The sequence below is a fragment of the Canis aureus genome, chromosome 6 (assembly GCF_053574225.1).
Source record: "Canis aureus isolate CA01 chromosome 6, VMU_Caureus_v.1.0, whole genome shotgun sequence".
NCBI classification, from domain to species: domain Eukaryota; kingdom Metazoa; phylum Chordata; class Mammalia; order Carnivora; family Canidae; genus Canis; species Canis aureus.
This window is the reverse complement of record NC_135616.1, coordinates 60,341,365-60,365,041: the sequence shown is the minus strand read 5'-3', so window position 1 is coordinate 60,365,041 and position 23,677 is coordinate 60,341,365. Positions and strand designations below refer to the sequence as shown.

The following is a 23,677-nucleotide window of genomic DNA, read 5'->3' as shown; positions in this document are numbered from 1 at the left end:
AGCACATGTAGAATGTCACAGAGAACGTTCTACTCTCGTTTTGCTTACTCTTCAATTTTTTAAAAATGTGAGTCCTTGCTTTTAGAAGTGCCGTTGTGGTTAGGTAGCAGTAGGCTGGGTTCACCTGGCACACAGGTGCGGTCCCGTTGGAAGAGCTGTTGAACATCCGCTAACACAGCTCCTCTCGCTCCCCCTGCTGTCCTTTCCTTTTGCCCATTTTTGGTGCAGGGAAATCTTATTTTTGAGTCTCCTGAGGAGAAACTTCCATTGTGATTTTCTGCCTCTTTTGCATTATTTGTAACATTCTGCACAGCTGAGGCTGTGTCACTGGCTGCGGGAAAGCATAGGAGCTGGAGCCGGAGTCAGACTGCCTGGGTCGAACCTCTCCAGTCCACTGACTAGCTTGGTGACTTTGTGCAAGTTTTTTGCCCTTTCAGAGCCTCTGTCTCCTTGTCACCACAGTCATTGTTAAGACGGACACGAGGTAATGGCTACAGGGCACACGGGGCACATGGTAAGTTCTCAGACGGTGAGTACCTAGAACAGACTTCAACCGGACTGCACAGACTAGCATGGAGGGAGAGGCCCCTGCCTTGGCTTTGAGTATGGGGCCAAGTGACAGCAGTTTTCTTAGATTGTACTTTATTAAACACCCAAGCTCTGAGTCCTAAGCACTTTAGAAAGATGACTTTGTCTCATCCTCATAGCAGCTTTATGAGGGAAGTACAGTGATGCTCCCTGTTACAAAGGTAGAGAGCAAGGTTCGGCTGCATTTCGTAGCTTTCTGTGGTCTCACGGGGCTAAGTCACTGAGCCACAGCACTGCGGTCCAGGCAGTCGGGCTCCAGACAAGTGTGCAGAACCATGGCGTTCTGCTGCCTGTCCTCGTCCCTGAGGTATAAGAGGGTCAGACCCTGTATTTACTACATCAAACATGGCACACCAGTGCTAAAAGGGTGTCAGCTGTTGTGTGGCTCTGAAACCTGAAGAGAGTATATCCTTTTAAAGTATATTATTACGTGAGGCGCCTAGGTGGCTCAGTCGGTTCAGCCTCTGCCTTAGGCTCAGGTCCTGATCTCAGGGTCCCCAGGGTCCTGGGATCAGGCCTCTCCCTCTGCCCGCCCCCACCCAACTTATGCTTGCTCACGCCCTCCCTCAAAATAAAATCAATTAGTGTGTACTCACAGAGTGTAGAGCAGGGGTAGTAACAGCATCAGGTGGCCTGCATCTTTCCGAGATACTCCAGACTGAGACGAGCTCGTGGCTTAGACTGCCCCCCATGTTACTGTGCAGTGAGGCTGAACTTGCTTCTGTCCCGCGGGTGGTGAGAAAAGTTCCTTTCATCACATATTTGAAAGTTGAGCACATAATGTGGCTCAGGCTAGATACACCCTGACCTCGAGACACTTGGGTAAATGAGTCCGATGAAGGGCTAAACGGGAGGAACGAGCCCAAATCATTGTTTTTCCAGGGCTAAAGGTAAGAGGGTTGGGGAGGGCTTTAATGAAGAGGGGATACTTGAGGTGATGACAAAAGTAAGAGCAGAGACCCCTGTGCAATTCCAAGAAGCAAAAGTGAAGAACCGAGAGAAGGGAAGAGACACGGAACACACCCCATGTGTCTAGAAACACAATGTACGCGTTTATACGTGGCCATTCAAACCTCAAAAATGACTTTGTTTTTAGAGCTGAGAGCCCGGGAGTGACGTTTTCACCTAAGAGCAATGTGCTGTGAAAGCCTCTTCACCCAGTTCAGCCGACTTCCCGAAGTCGAGTGAAGTGAACTAGCAGAGCAGGTGGTGACCCCATCAGCTCTGTGAGCGCCAGCGTGTACCCCTGTCCTGGCTCCGCTGTCAGTATGACCCCACTTTTGGAATTTCACTGAGTGAGCATGATTACCAGGTCTCAGTAAGAAAGCAAGCCGAGGGTTTTAGAAAAATACAAAATTTAATCCTTACATGTGACACAGCCGTGTCAAAGCCCCTAGCTTAAATTTTTCTTTTAAATCTACAAGAGAACAAGTCTTAACCTACACTGACCTGTGTATATATTCTTCCTCCACGTACCCTTTCTTCAGCCTGAGGCTCTTTGCTGATCTTCTGCTCACGGACAGAAGCTGCTCAGCTTCCCTTTGGCGACAACTTGAAGCTGACCCACCTGCCCTGCAAACCTGAGGTGCACAGCCTGCCACTCGTAAGCAGAACTGAATTTTCCCTTTCCTGTCAGCAAGGGTCCTCCAACCTCAGGCCTCACACCCAAGTCCAGGCATCTGCAAGCAAGAACTGAGATGCTAGTAAGTCCTTGGGATTTATCTTGCATGTGGTTTTCTCCAACCACCTGGCCCGCATTTTGGAATGTGGCTCTTTAAGGCACCAAGTGATTTAAAACATTGGCTCTGCTTCTGATTGAAGGCCTTCCTTTTTATACACCTTCTGTGTGTGACAGCTGGAGGCCACCCCGCCCCTCCTGCCCTCCTAGTCCCAGACAGTGCCCTGACAGGCCCCAGGGTCCTGTGAGCTGAAGGCAGGCAGCTTCAGGAAGTCTTCCTCTAGCCCTCAAGGCAGGAAGTAGTTAATTCTCTGGGAAATAGATTTGCAGCCCTGAGAAGAGAAGAGTTGTTCCTCCTTGGGGACATACACCATCATCTTGGCAATTTGATCCAGTGCCTCTTCTGTGTACAGGAGCTCCTGGCTCAGGAAAGCGTCACGTGCACACAGCCTCACATGGCGGTACTCCAGGGGCAGGAAGGGGACGAAGAAGTCAATCAGGTTCTCCTTGACAAGACAGCTATGGCCAAAGCCACTATCTGAAACCAAGACCAGAGTTACATGACGCCTACTGGGGCTGACCCCAGCTGGAGTTTTAAGGTGTCCCCAACCCTAAAGCCCGTGTCAAGAACTACCCAGCACTGTCTCCTGTGGGAAAGCGTGCCATGGCTAACTGAGAACGTGTGCTGTAGGTGAAGTGGGCCACTGGGACACTGACTGCAGGTTTACAGTTTTGTTCAACAGCAGAAGATGGAGGCATGAACCACCGAGCTCACAGACGCTCTTGCTCAGGGGTCCACAGGCTTCACAGACCACTGCCTGGGTTTCCAGGGCTGGGGCAACTACCCTCAAAGCATTTCAGGAAAGGAGTTCAGCTCTCTCAGTCCTTCTCTTGTGTCTGTCTGGAGTTGACAACGAGCATATGGTGTGTCCTGCGTGTCTTGTCAACCTCAGAAGCCGACATTCCAACACAGACACGTCACCAGAGACTTGGCTTCTGTGTGGCCAGGAGCCGCTTACCTGTGGACTGCTCGATCTCGGCCCGAAGCCGGGGCACCAGGTGTTCCAATTTTATTTCTTCCCGGGACCCTCCGGCCTGAAGCAGATTCAGAACAGCCTCATTGACGATATTGCCGCCAAGGTTACTGAAAGAGACAAGGGCTTGTTAACAAATTTGATTTTTATATTTAGTGACACTGACCACTGAAGCCACTGCACAGGTGATGGGGCTTCTCCGGGAGATCTTGTCCGAATCCAAAGTCTGCACGGAAGATGCTGTTCTGTCTTGCGCCCTTTTGACACACACACGCGCGCACACACACATACACACACACACACACACAAACACACACACAGGCTGTGCTAGGTGCACAGAACACCGCAATGGTAGGATGTAGTTCTTTCCCTTGACTTCTGTGGGGAAGGAGAGGCTTGTGACTCCAGGACTGCAAAGCAGCCACTACGGTAGGAGCACCTAAGGCCCAAGGAGAAGACTCAAGAGGGAGGATGAGGCTTCTGAGCGCAGCTGGGCAGCCTGTGTGTCCCGGCAGGGATGACTAGGAGGCCTGAAGGCAGGTGCAGGCCCGTGGGCTGTGAGGAGGCCTCTGTGCCACATACACAGGAGTTAGCTTACGGGCCACAGAGAACCACTGAAGGGGTTTGAACTTGGCAGAGTACGGGTGGAGTGACCCTCATTCTAGGGCCGCAGGGGTTGGACCGAAGAGGCGTGGAATGGGTACAGAAAGCAGATCAGGGAGCTTTTGGCAACAGTCCATTTTGAGAGGTAGAAGGATTTAAGAATTGGTTTAGGAGGCCCAACTGCCAGGACCCTGTGACTGATGGATGGGAGAAGCAAGGGAAAAGAAGTCCTCGAGGCACACAGCATTTCTTGTGAGCTGCCCCCAGCTGCTGACAAGTGGTGGGAACGTAGAAGGGTGCTGATGAAAGCTTGGATCTACACACACGAGTGTGTTATGCCGCCCACAACCTCTCTAGGGGCTGTGATGTCATTAGGCCACTGGAATTATGAGGCCAAAGCATAAGAGTGAGGACTGGGTTAGAGAGATGAAAGAAAACGAAGACAAGAGAAGAAATCAGGGCTGCCTTGCTTGGTTTCTTGGTTGTGAGTTCAAGTCCTAGGTAGGGTGTAGAGGTGACTTAAATAAATAAAACTTAAAAAAAAAAAGAGAGAGCCACCCCCAAGGGAAGCTGGGAGGAAGAGGTGGAAACCTGGGGCTGGCAGCACTTCCTCTGTGCTCCTCAGAGGGAGGGAGTAGCCCCATTCCCTCCTCAGGAAGCTCTGGCTAGCTGACACCTGCAGGTACGTAATCCATTTACCTGCTTGTTTAGCACATGTGTGTGTCCTGTGTGCCAGGCTCTGTGCGAGGCTCCAGGACACAGGAACTGAGTGGTTCTCTCCCTGCCTCCGCCAATGGATGAACCAGGACTGCCTGGTGCTCCAGTGCATGCCTCCCTCCCCTAGGTGCCTGTGTGCCCCTCATGTTCCCAGGGGACCGGAGTCCCAGCAGGAGAGTCCAGGAGGGACAAGTTCAGCCAGACTGCCCCTGACACCTGCATGTAGGGAAGCTGCTGCCCCACATGCCACGAGTGACCACAGTTACATCAGCTGAGGCAAGAGCCGTCCCCTGCCAAGGGATTGCCCCATCTTGCATTCCCCAAGGGAGGCATGGGCAGGCGCACCTGTGGATGGGCTGGAGGGCAGGCATCCGGGGAGAGGAGTGGGATGCACACATTCAGCCCCAGGACAGTGCGCTGCAGTGTTTAGCACAGTGCATATCCGGTGCTCAATAAACATGGATTAAACAAACCGACTCCTCTGTCTATACTGTTTCCATCTCCCTTCTCAATTTCTCCTCCATAGCCTGTGTCGTCTTCATCTTTGTGAGGGGTGGCTCTTATCTCCCCCACCAAGACACCGGGATTGCTCCTTTAGAGAGATGTGGCTTTCCCGGAGCACCTCCGTTCTCCATATCCTCCCAGGTCACCAGCTGCCTAGGTGTCTGAAGTACCTCTGGAGACCAGCAGTCCCCTGGCTCTGGAACAGGACATGTCCTCTTCCAGCCTTTAGCCCTAACATCCCAAACGAAGGGGACTTCAAAGGCCTCTCCAGAACTCTTAAACCCTAAACCTAATTTGCCAAGTCTTTCTTAAAAGAACAGATATAAACACCCAATTATTAATCAGAGCCTCAGTGTCTTCATTTGTAAAATAAGAGAATTGGACCAGACCCCTTAGGTCACCTTAAATTCAGTGGTCAAAAAATACATATTTTGGGGCACCTGGGTGGCTCAGTTGGTTAAGTGTCTGCCTTCGGCTCAGGTCATGATCCAGGGTCCTGGGATAGAGCTCTATGTGGGGCTCCCTGCTCAGTGGGAAGTCTGCTTCTCCCTCTGCCTTTGCCCCTTCCCACCAGCTTGTGCTTTCTCTTTTTCTCTCAAATAAATAAAATCTTAACCAAATACACATTTCTATAAGCATCTTCCACATGCTGGGGTACAAGGCCTTTTTATTTATTTTATTTATTTTTATTTTTTATTTTTTTCTTAATTTTTTTACAAGGCCTTTGATTCCATGAACAATTTACATTTTGTTTTGTTCTCTCAATTCTTCAGAACTCTTTCTATTCTTTCCCTGATATCAGCCCAAAGAGAACAGACATTATTTACCCTTTCCCTTTACTGCTTCACTGAGAAGAGGACAAGAGCTCTGATCTCCAGAGTTCCAAGAACCCCTCCAAGAACATTTTTTTTTTTTTTTAAGATTTTATTTATTCAGAGAGACAGAGACACAGGCAGAGGGGGAAGCAGGCTCCATGCAGGGAGCCCGATGTGCGACTTGATCCCTGGACTCCAGGATCACACCCTGAGCTGAAGGCAGATGCTCAACCGCTGAGCCACCCAGGCGTCCCCAAGAACATTCTCTACTTGGCAGAAACAGATAAAAGTCATCAGCGTTAGTGTAGGCCCTCGACCTACTGCCCAGGATACCCTGCTTCAGCTGCTGCCTCCTCCCTCCTGCCATCACATGCCACCACCATGGCAGCAGGACTGCAGAGCCACTAGCACCCTACTTCAAGCAGCAGGTTTAGGAGTTTTTTCGGGAATGGACTGCTGGCCTTCAACTAATGGGACTTGTTCCCACCAACAGTTCAAATTGGCTGTGTTTTTCTTTCAAACATAAGAGTCCTCAGCACACGGGTGAGGCCACTGTAGAAATCAAGCCCGGAGACTGAACTACTGTCTTCCCCGACCCATCCCTAGAATACAGATGGTCACCAATTTAGGATTTTTCTACTTTACAATGGTACAAAAGCAGTAAGCATTCAAAAGAAATCTTTTAAGTTTTGATTTTTTCCTGAGCTAGTCTGATCCTTCCTCATGATGCTGGGCAGCAGCAGGCAGCCACGCCATCACAAGGGTCAACAACTGATACCCTTACACCATTCTGCACTCACACAACCATGCTGTTTCTGTCAGTACGACGTTCTATCAATTACATGTGACAGTCAACATTTTGTTATAAGGCAGGCTTTGTGTTAGATGATTTTGCCCAACTGTAGGCTAATGTGTGTGTTGTGAGCACTGGAGGCTAGGCTAAGCTATAGTGTTTGGTGGGTTAGCCGTGTTAAAATACATTTTCAACTTACAACGTGCTTATTGGGCCATAATCCCCCTGCAAACGGGAAGATCTGTACCCAGAAACCTTCAGGACTTACAAGTAACTGCTCTCTGCATGCTGGATGGGATGGCGCTGAGCCACGTGGTCTGCCTGGCTGACCCGAGGGCTCTGGGTGGTGGGCACCCGGGCCTGTCAAAGACCACTGACTCTCCAAGGCCGGCACAGTGGAGGACACATCCTCATGTCCTTGTCACAGGTGCACATCTTCCCCAGAGGCTGGCGTGGCCTTTCCATCCCCCACTGAGCACAGGCCCACAGGACGTCTTTTCCCCTGGTGGCTCCCTCCCCAGCCTCCTGTCCATTCACTGGTGACAACCCTGCCTCAGACAGTGCATGAAGGCCAGGTCACTGGGGGAAAGGCAGGGTTAGAGGGGACTAGGACACTGCCCGCAGGTCAATGACTAAAATACCACAAAGGCAAACGTTTGCCTAGAGACTACAAGGTCACCCGGGTCGCATTAGGAAATGCTGGCATAGGCAGGGGTGAGGGTTTTCGAGCTGAGAACCCAGTGGGAAATCAGTGCCCTGGCACTGCAGCTCAAGTTGGGGAAAGGTCAGCTTCTCTCTGCTTGTCTTTTCAAATCACCTCGGGGGCACCCCCTCCCTGATGCTGAGCTCCTACAAGGCCAGTAAGCACACACAAATCCCAGCAGGGAGTCTCAACTGGTTCCATCTTGTCTTGTGGGTTCACAATGACACAAGATCTGCCTCCACTCCTTGCTCCTCGACATGTTCCAGACATGTCCAAGCGAGGGGAAAATCCAGACTCCCTATCTTTCCACCTTCACAGGGTGCACACAAAACTGAAGCAAAGTCCCTACCAGCAGGGACAGGCCTGTCACCAGTGAGAAGGGGGCTGCGGGCAGAGGAGCAATTGATTACTCTTCCACTCTGAGGAAGAAGTGGCTTGTGAAGCATTTTGGGCTGGGCCAACAGGAAGGCAAACTTGACTTCTAACAGACCTTGGGCAGGACTTTCCCATTTGAAGCCACCACAAAAAGACAGGATTGAACAAGCTGATTTCTCAATCCACTTTTTACAAAGCCATTGCCAGAGCTTACAGACATGTATATGCAAACATATGCAAATGTTTGCAAATGTACGCAAAACTGAAATACTGTATAATGGTTAAGTGACGAGTCCTGCATGGTCAGGGTGCAGATCTCAGCACAGGTGTGAAAGTATAAGTGTTTCATTCAACACATCATACCCTGGATTTTAAGCCAGTGACTTTGACTTCCTCTTGTGATCAGAGGAGAAACAGACCTACCAAGGCTGGAGAAAGAACCGGCCATGCTGGACTTAGTGGGACACTATCATCCAACTGGGTCTACCTTGGGAATTTTCAAGGACAGTTTGTACTTAATTTTCAACAAATGTGCTGCTTTGAAAACTTAATGCCCTTTTAAGAAAGGACTCACAGTATATGAATTATATTCTATATTACAAAACCACAATAATCAAAATAGTATGGTATTGGCTTAAAAACAGACACATAGGGCAGCCCCCGTAGCTCAGTGGTTTAGCGCCGCCTTCAGCCCAGGGCGTGATCCTGGAGTCCTGGGATCGAGTCCCACATCAGGCTCCCTGCATGGAGCTTGCTTCTCCCTCTGCCTGTGTCTCTGTCTCCCTCTCTGTGTCTCTCATGAATAAATAAATAAAAAATCTTAAAAAAAAAAAAGACACATAAATCAGTGGAACAAAATAGCCCAGAAATAAACCCATGCATAAATGGTCAATTAATTTGTGACAAAGGAGCCAAGAATATACAACAGGGAAAGGATGGTTTCTTTAATAAATGGTATTGGTAAAACTGAACACCCACATACAAAAGAATGAAACTGAATGACCACCTCACACCATGCACAAAAATTAACTCAAAATTGAGATGCCTGGGTGGCTCAGCGGTTGAGCATCTGCCTTCAGTTCAGGGCATGATCCCAGGGCATGATCCCAGGGCATGATCGGCTCCTGCATTGGGCTCCCTGCCAGGAGCCTGCTTCTCTCTCTGCTCTGTCTCTGTCTCTCTCATGAACAAGTAAGTAAAGTCTTTAACAAACAAACAAAAACAAACCTCAAAATGGATTAGACTTGAATGTGAGAGCTGAAACCATAAAACTCTTCAGAATTAGGCAGTAAGCTTTCTGACATCAGTCTTGGCAATGATTTTTTGGATTTGACACCAAAAGCAAAAATAAGCCACGGGATCACATCAAACTAAAAAGTTCTGCATAGCAAAGGAAACCAACAAAACGAAAAGGTAACCTACTGAATGGGAGGAAATATTTGCAAATCATGGATAGATCCTCTATTCAGAGGATCCGAATAGACATAAAGGAGACATATAGACGGCCAACAGGTAGATGAAAAGATGCTGAACATCACTCCCCATCAGGGAAATGCAAATCAAAACCACAATAAGATACCATGTTAGAATGGCTATAACCAAAAAGATAGGAAGTAACAAGTGTTATTGAGGATGTGGAGGAAAGAAAGGGAACCCTTGTGCATGGGTGGTGGGAATGCAAACTAGTGCAGCCACTGTGGAAAACACTGTGGAGGCTCCTCACAAAGCTAAAGGTAGAATTACCATATGATCCAGCAGTTCCACTTCTGGGGATTTATCCAAGATAACGAAAATATTCAAAAAGATATACGTGCCCCTATGTTCACTGTAGCATTTTTGACACTAGCCCAAATATGGGAACCATCTAAATGCCTACTGATGAATGGAAACGAAAATGTGCTACACACACACACACACACACACACACACACACACACACGGGTATTTCATAAAGTTCCATAAAACAATGAAATCTTGCCATTTGCAACAACTACCTTGAGGGGGTCATGCTAAGTCAGTCAGAGAAAGACAAATTCCGTATGATCTCACTCATACTTGGAATCTTACAACAACGATGATGACCCAAGCTCACAGATACAGAGAACAGATTGCTGGTTGCCAGAGGCCGGTGGCGATAAATAACGAGTAAGTCGGGGGATGTAGAGCACAGCCTGGCGACCGTAGTTAATAATGCCGCATGGTATATTTGAAAGCTGCTAAGAGAGTAGATCTTGAAAGTTCTTATCACAGGAAAAAAGCTGTGTAATTATGTATGATGATGGGTGTTAACCAGACTTACTGCAATCATTTCATAATACGTGACTTACGTATTGACTCACGTACCACACCTGAAACTGATGCTGTGTGTCAATCATACATCAAAAGAAAAGACAAAAAAAACCCTCAAGTGCCCTTCTAAGAGGGGATTCCTAGTGTGTGAATGGTCCCTCCCTGGGGGGGGGGCGGGGCGGGGCTATGCACCCTAGGGAGTATGAAGGGAGCCTCAGCACTTAAGACAGACATGGAGAGGGGGGAGGATAGATGACGGACAGCTGCTCTCCTCAGGTGGTCTGTCTGCGATGGGGCAGGGGAGGGGTGGGAGGCAGAGTCCTTCCAAGGGCCTTGGCGGTAGGATCAGGGCAGGACCCCAGAGACCTCTGGCTCCCCACCGCTGCTACCACCCAAGCAATGAGGCTTGTGTTTTCTGTACTGGAGCCTGTGTTGGGTTTCTCTTGTGAAAGAGGGTCTGCGGCCTGGGAATGCGTGGAAGCCCTCCTCGTCAGCTGACTTCCAGGTCACAGCTGGCATACCTGGACAGAGCGTTCCCCTGCCCCTTCCCCAGCCCTCTGGACTACTGTTCCTGACCTCACCTGAGAAAAAGAAAGATGGTTTTCCGGGACTTAGCCCTGTGGTTCTCGGGAGCCTGGCGTTCCAGGTGTGGCCGGAGGACCTCCAGCAGTCCTGGATGCAGCTTCTCGGCTTCATCGAAAATGAACAGGGTCTGGTGGCAGCGCTCCTGCGTCTTCTTGATCTGAGTCGTTAGCTGCTCCTGCAGGGAATACAGGGAACAGGGGAAGTTCATTCCCACCCTCCAGCCCTGAGGGCCCTGGCTGGGCATCTGGAATGGATCACCTGGGGTCCTATCTGAGGACTATCAATCCAGACCTCTGGGGGTGGGCCTAGGGCTCACATCTGTAATGAGCTTCCAGGGTGATTCTCATGCACCCTGAGGTTTGTGGAGAGGAAGAGGGCTTGGCTGGCCTTGGAAACAGGCCCCAGCCTTAGCTGTGCTCCCTGCCATTCCAGATGAGGTCCCATCCCAAAACAAACGTCCAATCACCCTCCCTAGGGGTAGGAGTCAGGCTCTAATATAGGGGAGGTAGGCAGAGCAGGTGCAAGTGCCTGGACGTGGCACAGTCCCCCGTCTGGAACTCCCAGGAGCAGAGTGCTCCCTAGCACCCGGGCTAGGCTGAGATCTCAGGGGAGAAGCCTGGGTGAGACCTGTCTGGGACTTGGCTAACTGGCACCTGGGGTACCCCACCCCAAGCAAGATCGCTGAAAGCTCTCAGCTGAACACATGCCGCTCTGCCGGCTTCGCCAGGAGAACAGGGCCAGCTCCTGTGCCAGGCGTGGGTGTCAGCAGAGAACACACTCTAGCCACCTCTAACCTTCCTGATTCTGACCCAAATGTGTGTGTGTATGAGAAGATGTGCAGCGGTGAGAGACAGCGTGCACACGTCAGTTCTCACAGCGGGGCAGCTGAGATCCACAGCAGTTCTGCACAAAGCCAGTCTGTTCTAACTGGGCAGGCCTGGCTGACTAGTCGCCAGCCACCAGCCCTGAGGACGCTTCACCCAAACTCTGCCCTCCCACACCGCGCGGCGGCTGCCAGGTGACTCAGGCAGTCTCTATCCTCGGGGGCTTACGTCATCTTCCTGGGTTAATGCACCACGGACAGTGGGCCCGCAAGCCAAAGAGAGATGTGTTGACCTCTGTCCCACTGCAATGGGGCTTTGGTCATCATCTGGCTTATTTGAAATACTATGTCTCTGAATGGAAGGAACCCAAAATAGCAGAGGCGGCAAGGACAATTTTTGTTCATCTACTTGTTGGTCACTTGGAGAAGACATGGAAAACCTTATGCTATGGCTTCCTTTAAAAAAACAAACAAACAAACAAAAACCACAGGATATGGGCACCCGGGTGGCTCAGTCCATTAAGCATCTGACTCTTGATCACAGCTCCACACCCAGTGTGAAGCCTGCTTAAGATTCTCCCCCTCTCCCTCCCTCTCACCCCCCACCTCCACCTCAAAGCAGAATATGCAACTTTTTCACTAACATTAATCACAATGATATAAAACTTGAAGGAAGCACACCAAAATGCTAACCGTGGTTGTGTCTGTGTGTGGCGATAATGATCAGGTTTTTGCTTTTCTCTGTTCTACATTTCCTGCAACATTACCACTACTTCTGGAAGGGACAACTAATGCGTGGATTTTCTGTTTAAGCTTCGTCTGGTCTCAAGCACAGCCGGTAAGGAGACAGAGCCCAAGACACGTGGTGTTTGAATGTGAATCTTTCCTCCCACATGTGAAGGCCCTCATCTCTGTGGAGTGGGTGTCTCTGAGGGTTACAGGTCCCATCACAAGGGCCACCAATCCCTATGCCCACGTTTCTCTGAGGCCACTTCCTGGCAGGGCAGGGCTGATTTCAAGGCTTTCCCTCCAGTGCCAGAAGCCCACAACTCGGGTTGTTGGAGCCTCTTTCCAGCCCCAGTTGTGCCGGCAAAGCTCCCCAGCACTGGCCGGCCTCACCTTGTACAGGTCCACGTACTTCGGGTGAGGAAAGTGGAAGGTGGCGATGAACATCTTGACACAGTCACTCCTCTGCCCGTCCCGGTACAGGTTCTCTGCCAGCAACCGCGCCACGAAGTTCTTGCCTGTGCCAGACCAGCCGTGGAAGGACAGTGCCAGGGCCTTGTCTGGCCGGGGCAGCTCCAGGTAGCCCTTCACTGCGGTCAGGACTAGCTCCCGGGCCAGATGCTGGCCGTGCAGTCGTATGCTCAGGTCCGATTCTAGGCCTAGCAGCCGGGAAGAGGGAGCCACGGTGAGGTGCATACAAGTGCCATCCCCACCACCAGGCTCAGCAACGGCTGAGAGACCAGGTACCTCTGAACATCTCTGGGTGGAAGGGGGCGGGGGGGGGGAGGGCGGTCACCTATTCAAACTGCCTGGCCTCAGAATAAGAAACCACTGGGCAGACCTTGCAGCCTGGAGGGATTCAAAGGCTACTTTGGAAGATCGGATTTAGGCAGAGAAGGGAATCACCTTTTCCAAGGGTCCTGAAGACACCCCAGAATGGTTGGCAGAATCCTGCCTGGAGAAGGAACCCCATTCCCCCGGCCCATGAAGGTGCTCCCACCCAGATGTTTCAGGACCCCCCAACTGCTTTGTGGGGATCCCCTCACACAAATACATTCAATTCAGCAAACACCTGTCGAGGACAGCGAGTGTGTTCCAAGTCCTCTGCTAGCCCCTCCTTCCTTCCAGCTATGAGGTTACAGGGCTTGGAAACGGGGGCTCCGGGAGCCACAGTGGGGCACGGAGGATGTGCTGTCGGCTATGGGCAGGATGATGCAAAGTCCCTTGCACCCTGGCAGTGCCCCTGGCCCCAGCCTTAGGGCCACGCAAGGTCCAACCTGTGAAGTTGTTGGAGATCCTGCAGTCCTCGCTGTCGCAGCAATCCTGGAAGCTGCAGTACCACGAGGTCAGGATGGCCAGGTACTGCTGGCCCAACAGGGGAAGGCTCCAGCCTGGAAAGGTGGGAGCTGTGAGACCGGGACGGAGCCTAGAGCCTCGGGGAAGGTGGACACTGTCTCCCTGCAACCAAGCTGAGCAGTTCTTGTCCTTGTCCTCCCTCCAGCGCTACTCCTCCCTGCTCTTCCCTGGGCCTTCCTCACACCTTGCGGGGGAATGGGCAGGAGTGGGCACCCCCAACTTTGAGATGGGAGATGGCCCTTGTTAGGAGTGCAGCTCCCTCAAAGGTTCAACTTACTCCACAAATGTGCCTCAAGCCCTGCGCCACAAGCCCCAGGCCCGCCCACGAGTTTGCGGTCCGGCAGGGGCAGGGAGGCAAACAGCAGCTGGTGATGGTCCTTCCTCCTACTTGCTTTGACTTCCAAGACCACGTGACCACAGACACCCCCGGGGCCTCGCCGTTCTTTCGTCAAACGCCAATGTGAGTACCCTCGGCGTTAGCAAAAGAAACGCAACACCACAAAAGCCACTGGGATTTAGAAATCTTCCGATGTAAATGAAAGATGCTCCCGGCACCCCGTAGGACTGCATCCCCCAGCACGACGGCCCTAGAATCATCCCCACGGGCTGCGAGGAGCCTCCGGGGTCGCCTGGTCCTTGGCAGCGAGGCGACGCCCCGCCCGCCCGCCCCGCGCGTCGGGGACAGGCTGCGGGCCTCCCGGCGCGGCTCGGCCTCCCGGCTGCGGGGGCGCTGGGGTCGCGTCCTCCAAGCCGAGCGGCCGGCGCGGAAGGGCAGGCCCGGCTGGGGCTCGGGGAGGTGTGGGCCGTCCGGGGCCTCCCCCGCCCCCGCCCCGCCCCCCCGCGGAGCCCGGCGGCCGCTCTCACCCGGGGGCGCCTCCGCGTCGCGCTCGCAGTCGCCGGGCCACACGCGGCAGCGCAGGAGCGCCCAGTAGCGCCGGGACAGGGCGGCGGCCGCCCTCAGCTGCTCGCGCAGGCCCCGGAGCGGCTCCCGGGCCCCGTCCGGCGGGCTCGCGTCGTCGCGGGCTCCCGGGGCGCCGGGCCGCGGCAGGAGCAGCAGCAGCAGCAGCGGCAGCGGCGGCCGCAGGGGGCGCGGGCGCAGGGGGGGTGGGCGCGGCATGGCCCTACGCCGCCCGGCTCTCAGCGCTCCCGGGCCCGGGCCGGGGTGGGCGCCGCCGCCGCCGCCGCCGCCGCGGGAAGCGAGGCCCAGGCCCGCCCCGAGCCCGCCCCGAGCCCGCCCGAGGCCGCTCGCAGGCGCCGCCCAGCGCCGGGGCTCGCTTCCGGACGCGCGCTCGTGCGCGGAGCGGGCGGTCGCCGGGAGGGAGCAGCCGGGCCGCCGAGCGCCCCTCCCGCAGCCGCCGCTTCCGCCCGGCCCGCGGGTGCGGAGGAGCCCCGGACCCCCCCCCGGCCCAGCGGGGCGGGCAGCAGCGTGACGGCGGGCGGCGGCCGGGAGGGGCCCCGGGGCGGGGGCGGGGCTGCGGGACAGCGCCCGGAAGGCCGGAGCCGAGAGCGGCCGGGCGCCCGCCCCGAGCGCCGTCTGCCCCACAGCGGCCTGCCGCGCGCTCGGCACACCCGGAGGGGCTCGGGGCAGTTTTCCGGATCCTGAGGGACCTCCCCGTGGGCCCGTGGGGCCGTGGGGCCGGACTGTGGCGCGGGGGCTCCGGGCAGGGCGCTGCGGACAGTGAGACCGGGCGCGCCGGGCCTCAGCACCCTCGGGCGGGGGCGGGGGCGGGGGCCGGGGCCGCGTCTGCCCGACGCTCCCACAGCTGCAGGAGGCGGGTCGGCACGTGTCGGGACGTGGTGCGGCGAAGCCTCGCAGGAGGTCCCTTCACCGGCACCGCCCCAGGCCGTGGAGCAGGTCACAGGGAACACACTTTTGTGCTTATTCGGGACCAGAAAACACGGACTCCTATTCCGTGAAGGGGCGCGATCGGCAGCCCAGCATAGCGATTCAGACTCCTGCGTCTTCTCCGTGTGGCCTCGGCCTTATCTGCCCCACGCCTGCCCGACTCCCCACCCGCCCGATGGCCTAATAAAGCAGCCCCTCGACGGGGGCTGAGGGTTAATGAGCTCGTTCAGTTACATGCTGATTTTTATTATTATTGTTTTAAGGATTTTATTCATTTATTCATGAGACACAGAAAGAGAGGGAGAGGCAGAGGGAGAAGCAGGCTCCACGCAGGGAGCCCGACGCGGGACTCGATCTCGGGACCCCAGGATCATGCCTGGGCCCAAGGCAGGCGCTAAACCGCTGAGCCACCTGGGGATCCCCCCATGATTTTTATTATATACGCCCCCTACCCTGGATAAGGCTCTGGATGGTCTACACAGGCTTAACTGACTTATAGTAGCGATGCTTACAAGTGAATCTATGGTGATCAAACTAATAGTAACACTAGTTTCTTTTAAAACCCCAAGTTTAGGTAAAACTTTACAAGTTTTACTCTTAACTTTCATGTAGGACTAACTGCTAATTTCTGCAGTGTTCTGATCTGAATTTCTTAGGATTTAGTGGTAAATAAAGTAGGTAGCTGGAAAAATCTTGGACATTTTGATTTCAAGAAGACGCCTTCTGGGCAGCCCTGGCGGCGCAGCAGTTTAGCGCAGCCTGCTAAACCCGGGATCCAGTCCCGCGTCGGGCTGCCTGCATGGAGCCTGCTTCTCCCTCTGCCTGTGTCTCGGTCTCTGAATGAATGAATGAATGAATGAATGAATAAATAAATAATAAATAAATAAAAATATTAAGAAAACGCTTTCTTTTCCTAAGGGTAAACTTTTTTTTTTTTTTGCCATTGTCAGTTCCACATAGAAACAATAGATCCAAAAACCAGTTTTTAGACAAGCCTCTGGGTTTCAATAAACTGCTAACCTTTCATTCTCAGGGCTTGGGTTCTATGTCGAGGAGCAAGATCTCACAGGTGATGGCGACCTCTAGAGGCCGTTGTGAGAACTATCCGCCGTCACCCCGATTGCTTAGCAAGTAAACTCCTCTTGGTGCTACTCACGTGTGTGGTCGAGGGACGAGTAGCATTGATACCACCCAGGAGCTTGTTAGAAACGCAGAATCTCTGGCCTCAAACCTACTCAATCAAAATCTGCATTTTAACAAAGTCTAAGAGAAAACGGGCACACACACCCATACCAAGGTCATCGAAATGGCACCAGGCTTTGCCACAGCTAGCTTCCCGACCTGCTGGAGGCAGTCAACTCTGTCCTGAAAACAGCCTTTGTGTAAAGTCAAACCTTTATCTCCAATTAAACTTGGCATGTTAAAAGCAAACTGAAAATATAAAAGCAATGTTCCACAGCTCATCTATACACTAGTGGCTCCTTTAACGTTTACACTAAGGAGCAACCGAAACACCACTCTGGACGCTCCAGACGGGGCACATCTGATGAAAAGCTTCCCAGGGTTTCCCATAGCCCGAGGCGCTCAAACAGGGTACAGGCCCCGGAGGCCGTGTGCTATGGAAGTCCGGCCTCTGCACACACGTCAGGCCCACATCACCCTCCCCTTCCTCAATGTAGGTTCTGCCTCCCGCTCGCTCGCCCTCCTGACCCCGGAGGATGATTCGTTTCTGCTTTTTATTTCTACTGTGACTCATTTATATCATCTGACACACTTGGTTCCCTTGTGTGGGGACTGTCAGTTCTCTGAGGGGACTCCAGGCCCCACTGTTTACTCAGGTCTGAATACTTCATGAACCCTCCCTATTCCCAGCTACCTTTTTCAAGCTTTAATACCAGTCTTTCGGATAATATGCTTGAGAAGTGAACAACGCCTGACTCGCACCTGGGGAAAGGTCAGAAGTGGTCAGTCAGCGAAGAACATGTCCTAGGCGCAGCCTTCCACTGGCATCCATGTGCACGTGACAAAAAGCGTCAACAAAAATGTGACAAACCAAGTAAAAACTTAAATCCGCTTTGTTATCTAGTTGAGGTTTATGATGTTGGATTTCTATTTCAAAACTTAAAAATGTGGCTCTCCTAAGAATAATAATCAGGGCCCTGGTCTCCTCCATGTCTTTAAGGTACTGTGCTGACAAGTTCTTCACCATTTGTAATTCTTTACTTCTAAAGAAGCTGCAAGAATGGGCTGAATTACTAGGTATACAAAAAGCTCCGAAGAATTATCCAATGTAAACTTCTAGAGTCACAACCTGGGATAGGCCTTTTGAAGACTAGTGAGGCAGTGTAAAGGTCTTCCCCATCAGATACCGTGAAGCGATCCTTATGGAAGTTGAAGTAGGTGCAGAAGATGTCCTCCTTTTCTGTCCCCTAAAAACACAGGAAATTTGGAACAGAAAACACCAAAAACCGCTTCAAAGAAGGGGAAAAAGGAATAAAAGATGATACACCAATACTTATTAAAATCTTTATTCGTTTTCTTTTTTTTCTTTTTCAGAATTGAAACCCACAGAACACATTAGAAATTTAGGTGCGTTGTCTGTCCCATTTGGTGTCTTACCAAGCCCAACCCCTAGTTGTGCAACAGCTCTGAGAGGAAATCCTTGGCAGATCAAAACAGAGGGTAGTGACTCCTATACCATCCTTTTCAGCAAATAAATTAGCTTCCTGGTCAATTACTCCCAGCTCTCTGCACCCCCCCTTACATTTTGTGTTTGTAACACCTTCGTTCCTTAAAAGCTTGTGGCAGTGGAGTACCCGGCCCCTGCCCCTTCAACCCGGAGTCGAGGCCTCAAAGGGAGAAAAACTGGCCTTCCCCTGGACAACACTTTCACAACGTCGCTCACTCCCGTGCCAAGCCATGGCTGGCTCACCAGAGCTACCCAGCAGCTGCCTGCTGGATGGTCCTTATGTCACTTGGGGCCACTCTCAGAGACTGAGGAAAGACCCTTTCACTAGCTTCAAGTTCTTCAGCAACATAAGTCAGTGTTTCCCTGTGTCAAAATAAATACATTTTTTTTCTCGCTACAATACATATATGACTATATACATCCATAAGCCTTTACTCATGTTTCCTGAAGCTCAAGCTCACAAGGTAACTCCTATCAGACAGATGCTGTTTTCTTGCCATTGAGGTGTGGTCATTTACTGGTCAAATAAGAATACAGGGACCATGGAGAATGAATGCTGAAGGAATACGGTGGGTGCAAAGGAAAAAGCCAGAAGTTTTTTTTTTAAGGAAAAGAAAAGATGAATTTCCTTGGAAGAACGTGTTCAGGTGACACTGAAAAACTGCCATGTGTAGGATTCATCTTTCCTCAAATAATATGCAATGGATGTACCTGAATTCTTCCATTTCCTCCTTAAATTTCATTTGATATATTTAGTCCTGAGTGCAACAGGGAGAAATGTCTTATTACTATATTACTGAACAATACTCTGAGCAAACCACAGATCCTGTCTATTAATTTGTTTTGCACAGAAAATTATTTACACCCAAACCCACAATATAGCCTCGTATTAAAGAACAATTTAGAATAAAACTTCTATATCCATATTTCCCCATTTAAACTCTGGAATAAACGTATTTAAGAAGTGGGAGGAGTAAGGAAATGGTAGTCAGTTCTGATTTTGTTCATTTGATACTATTAAAATGTGTCCACATCTACCTCTAGATGTTGGCTAGGCACACCCACCCTAGGGCTGACCAGGAACCCCTCAGTGACTTGAGTATCTTAGTGCTACAGAATCCACAAAGAGGACACAGTGACAAAACTTTAAAAGAAAGATACCTGCTTCTGTTTCTCAAACAGATTTTGGTTTTCTTGCATTTTAGAGCTATCAGCTTATGGTTGTTTTTTTTCCAAGATATGCCTACACATACCTTCCAAGTTTAATCCAATCCCGATCAGAACATAAATCTATGTCCTAAGAGTCCTGTCACAGCAGCACCCTATTGATATATGACTTTAACCACAAGAGAGCTGAACATTCACCTCTTACGGTCATGAATTTTGAAAAAGTAGGAAAGAGAATGAAATTATACAGTTTCTGCCCTGTTTTGAAAGAAAGGATGTGACATTTTCATAGCGACTTTCCCTCCTGCTTTTTTCCTTAGCAGTACCTCTGCCTTCCACGTTGTGAAAGAAGTTCCCAGTCTGAGAACCATTCTCACTCATTTCACTGCGGCATCCCATATGTCTGCGAGAATACTAGCCCACCCTTTGGTTTCACTCACGTTTCTTCAGGCGAGTGTGCTGGCCTCATGCCCGCTGTCTCCCGCTGGCCAGCTTCCTGACACTCTGGGGGGAGCACAAAACACGGTATTTTCAAGCTCAACTGTGAATTTTACACAGTAAATGGCCTTAAAATTGGAATCTGAAGCCTCCTTTTATTAACACAGTTTCAGTGTTTTGTGCTAATACCTGTCTTAAATTCAACAACTTTTTTTTTAATCACTCAGCCCATTTTTGCAGATGTCTCAAAATGTAGAGTACAAAAGCATCCTGACCTTATACTGTTGTTAAGAGTTACAGGTTACTCAGCTGTCTTTCAATGTGAAAATATTAGGATATAAATTCTAAGCTGTTTTCGAAAGGGTGGCTGCCCCAAACTGCTCTCCAATGGCTGGATTAAATCGCTCCCCGATACTGTTTAAATATTAGTCTCTGCTCGGCAGAAGTGCAAGGCTGGACCGGCATCCAGACAGGATGCAGGAGAGGTGCGCCCGGGGAGGGGGCACACTGGGCCTGTTGTCCTCAGACCCTATATTGCACTGCAGCTGCTCCTAGGTCCCAGCCGCACTGGTGGAACACAGAATGAGTCTGGGCCTTAGCCTCCTGGAACCTTCGAGTGCCACCTGGACGGGGACAATAGTGCCACACCGCCGGCTCAGAACACCCATCGAAATTAAGTGATAAAGTTAGGGTTTGACGTAAATCAAAATCTTAAGGCTCTTCCTGGTAACCTCCTTCATTTTAAGGCTCAGAAAGCTTAAAATCTTTGTTCCCAGTTTTCTGCATGGCCCGTATCACAAGACAGGTGGAGCCACCAGCAGATTGGAGCATGCTCAGCTGAGGGAGCAATGGCACAGGCAGGACTGCCGATCTCTCCGTCTCTGATGTCTCCATCTCTCGGGAGCAGCCACTTCAGCGACCAAATGCCTTAAAGGCTGAGGTGGAAATTCATTGCAGATGAGAAATCAGGATGGCAGCGGTCACAGGCAACTTAACTCTTATTCAAGGCATTATTAGCTCAATTTGCTTTAATTCAGAAAGGATTTGGCTGCTTTGGCCAAGAGGGAAAAATAACCTCTCCATGAGAGAATCCTGCTTAGACGATTTGGGGGCTGATTTGGATACAACTATGTGAATGCAGATCTTAGGTTCAAGTCATGTTTGCTTTTCCACACCTGCAAACTCAGATATGGGGGGTGGGAGGGTACTCCAGTTCTGGTTCTGTCTCTTCCTCTCTCCTCCAAGATATCCTGAAAAGCACTACCAGCCAATCACTTAAAAGCCCAGCACCTTTTCTGATTTTGTCTTTCCCACTAATTCTATTCTAAAGATATCCCTTCCAACAGAACAAGCTATTTTGGCTCAAGTGAATGCCAGGTTTTACCTGCTGCCACTCATCAGGAGGCAGTAAAATTCCCAACTGGACTAGTCCTGGTTAAAAAAGGACTCAAGAGATTGCCAAAGGTTTTCAGGAGATCCACAGGTGTGGAGAAAGGACTAGAAGGATGAACTCCAACTACATACTCCAGAACCAGTCCCAGTATTAACTACCCAAATGTCACACCTCTATCTGTCCTGTGGCAGGCGAGTCAGGGCCGACTGACCAGGAGGCCCCCCACAGGACGGGCCAACACCGAGAAGTCAGGGAGTTCGGTGGGAACGCTCTTGGGGTCGGAAACCCATAGTCTTTGCTTTAGTTTCTCCTACAGAAATCACCAAAAGAATCCAAGGCCACCCTGTCCCCTATCACCAGAGCTTCCTGCTGGCCGTTTCCAATCCATCTCAAACCATTTGGAAGTGATTGTGCTGTTTTTCTAGCTTTGTAAAAAGTAGTTTCACTTATTTTGTGTTGCAAATTACAAGTGGGAAAGAGGCATCCTGTCTTCTACCAGCACAGTGTCCGCCCCAAACTGATCAGTGCACTGCTTCACGGTGGCCAGGACGCTCAGGAGCCGCTGGTCCACAGCGTCCAGGTGAGGCTCAGACAGCACAGGGGAGATGGGGTCATGGGCCATGGCAGATTTTAAGGCAGACTTCAGCACACCGTTCTTTAGGTAGTTCAGTCTGTTCCATGTAGAAACCCGAATGCTGGAAGAAGAAGTTTTAAGGGAGATTACATGAAACCTCATACTATCAAAAGTTTAAAGCCTACTTGGCAGGCAGAAGTCAAGAAATAATAATGTAAAATGTTTCAACTAAAAAAACAAACAAAAAAACCCAAACTTTTTCCGAAGTACCTCTATATTATGAATAAGTCACATTACCACACTTTGATATTTTTTCTACGTAAATAACAGATATATGCAAAGTTTTACACATGTTCATTCCAATGTGTTAAATAAATTAGTAACAGGAAAAATGTGAAACAATCTGCCTGTTCAACTACTGGGAAATGGTTCAATTTATGGCTTATCCGTTCAAGGGAATACCATGCAAAACTGTTATCAAAATTTAGTGACTTGAAAAATGCCCGTGATATAATTAATATTGGGTTGGGGAGAAAGCTGGAGGAGCAAGTTTTACTCCAAATCTGTGGGGAAAGAAAATGTGTGTATACGTACAAACACACCTATATATAAACACGTACACACGATTTTTTTTTTCATACACATGATTAAAACGAAGTCACCGCAATGTAAGTGACCCTTACATTACCCTTACATCTTAATAGGTAATTTTAACTTTGCTTTTGTGCTTCTGAATTTATAAAATCCCTACCATTAATATAATAATTAAATTATAAGTATTCTACTCACTTCCTCTGGGTAATGTGGGAATTACTAGGTATACACAAAAGTGTGACTCTGCAAGAGGCAGCCTGTCCTCTATCTATTTAAAAAGGAAGAGTGATCTGTGGACAAAGCATGCCAGGCACAGCGGCAGTACAATTTTGCTATTCTAAAGAACACAACAAATGCCCAGAGCATCAGAGCTCCCCCTGTGTGACTAAGGCATCACTTGTTTGCCTCTCAGCCCCAGATTCACTCTCCATATATGCGCTGCTATAACGGGGAGAATTCCTCGAAGCATCTCTCCCATCAAGCTTTCTCAGTGGAAGGTCACTGGGCAATACTGCAGAAGGAAGAGGCTCTCCAGACCCTTCTGGCTGCTGCACAAGTGGGTCAGTAGCTGGGGAGAGGGTATCATCAAAGAGCGCTGTGCCCTGGCCACATTCCCAGAATAAGCAGGCCCTCCTGACATGGAAACCTGAGCCCCAAGGGCCACCTGCCCTTGCTGGCACCCTTTGCAGGCCCACAAATGTGCCTTGTCTGCAGCCCAGACTGTTTCTCCTGAGCAGTCCCACCCCTCTGTTACACCAGGACTCCAGTTGTAATTCATCGCCTGAACCTGCACCCCAGATGGCTGCTTCCTGCTCGCCCCGTGCCTGCAAACCAGCCAACTTCTCTGCTGTCCGGTGGACTGAACTATCCTTCTCCACTGAGGTCCAAACCCTAGTCTTGCAATCAGAGGGCTTGCTTCCAAGTTTGTCCTTCCTTGGGTACTCTCCGTTGGCCCTAAAAAGATTCCTTTTATAGTTACTCTCACACCAGAGCTTCTTTATACTAAACTTTCCCATTTAACCTACCACATCTTTTCTATCTTCTGACTGGATCAGATTGATAACACTGACCATTACCATAAAAACATCTTCTTTCAAAGACATGGTTTTGGATTTGCCATACCACTGCCTCCTATTAACGAGAACAATTAAGGGTTGCTTCAGTCAACATTTCTGCACAATTCTGTACTGCTGCTATTAAAAAAAAAAGAAGAGAAGAGAAACAGTCCAGTTGCCAGAAGGGGCAGTCATATGGGATCTGAGTGTCTCTGGTGGTTAACCAGTAGGAGTGGTGCTCCTGGATTCCCGTAGCTGTGTAGCTGAGCTGAGTGAGGTGCAAGCAGCTAATTCTTAATGCTCCTCCTCCAGATTTACATGAGCAATACTGC

The 23,677-nt window shown here is 50.6% G+C and overlaps 2 protein-coding genes across 5 annotated transcripts in view; both read right to left on the bottom strand.

Annotated features, from left to right (window-relative positions):
- Nucleotides 1-1,926: 1,926 nt before the first annotated feature.
- Nucleotides 1,927-18,356, bottom strand: TOR3A (torsin family 3 member A). Its single transcript, XM_077902570.1, has 10 exons — nucleotides 18,306-18,356; nucleotides 17,805-17,864; nucleotides 16,729-16,866; nucleotides 16,456-16,478; nucleotides 14,454-15,412; nucleotides 13,511-13,624; nucleotides 12,627-12,892; nucleotides 10,681-10,859; nucleotides 3,286-3,410; nucleotides 1,927-2,804 (listed from the first exon to the last, which is right to left on the bottom strand). Exons 1-10 carry the CDS (start codon nucleotides 18,354-18,356, stop codon nucleotides 2,554-2,556), a joined length of 2,166 nt encoding a protein of 721 aa, XP_077758696.1. The 3' UTR covers nucleotides 1,927-2,553.
- FAM20B (FAM20B glycosaminoglycan xylosylkinase) overlaps nucleotides 17,948-23,677 on the bottom strand; it is a 40,975-nt gene continuing 35,245 nt past the window's right edge. For all 4 annotated transcript variants that reach the window (XM_077901849.1, XM_077901846.1, XM_077901850.1 and 1 more), the window contains one exon: nucleotides 17,948-21,817. In XM_077901849.1, the coding sequence (XP_077757975.1) occupies nucleotides 21,586-21,817 (232 nt within the window). In that variant the 3' untranslated portion in view covers nucleotides 17,948-21,585. The remainder of the gene's footprint in view (nucleotides 21,818-23,677) is intronic.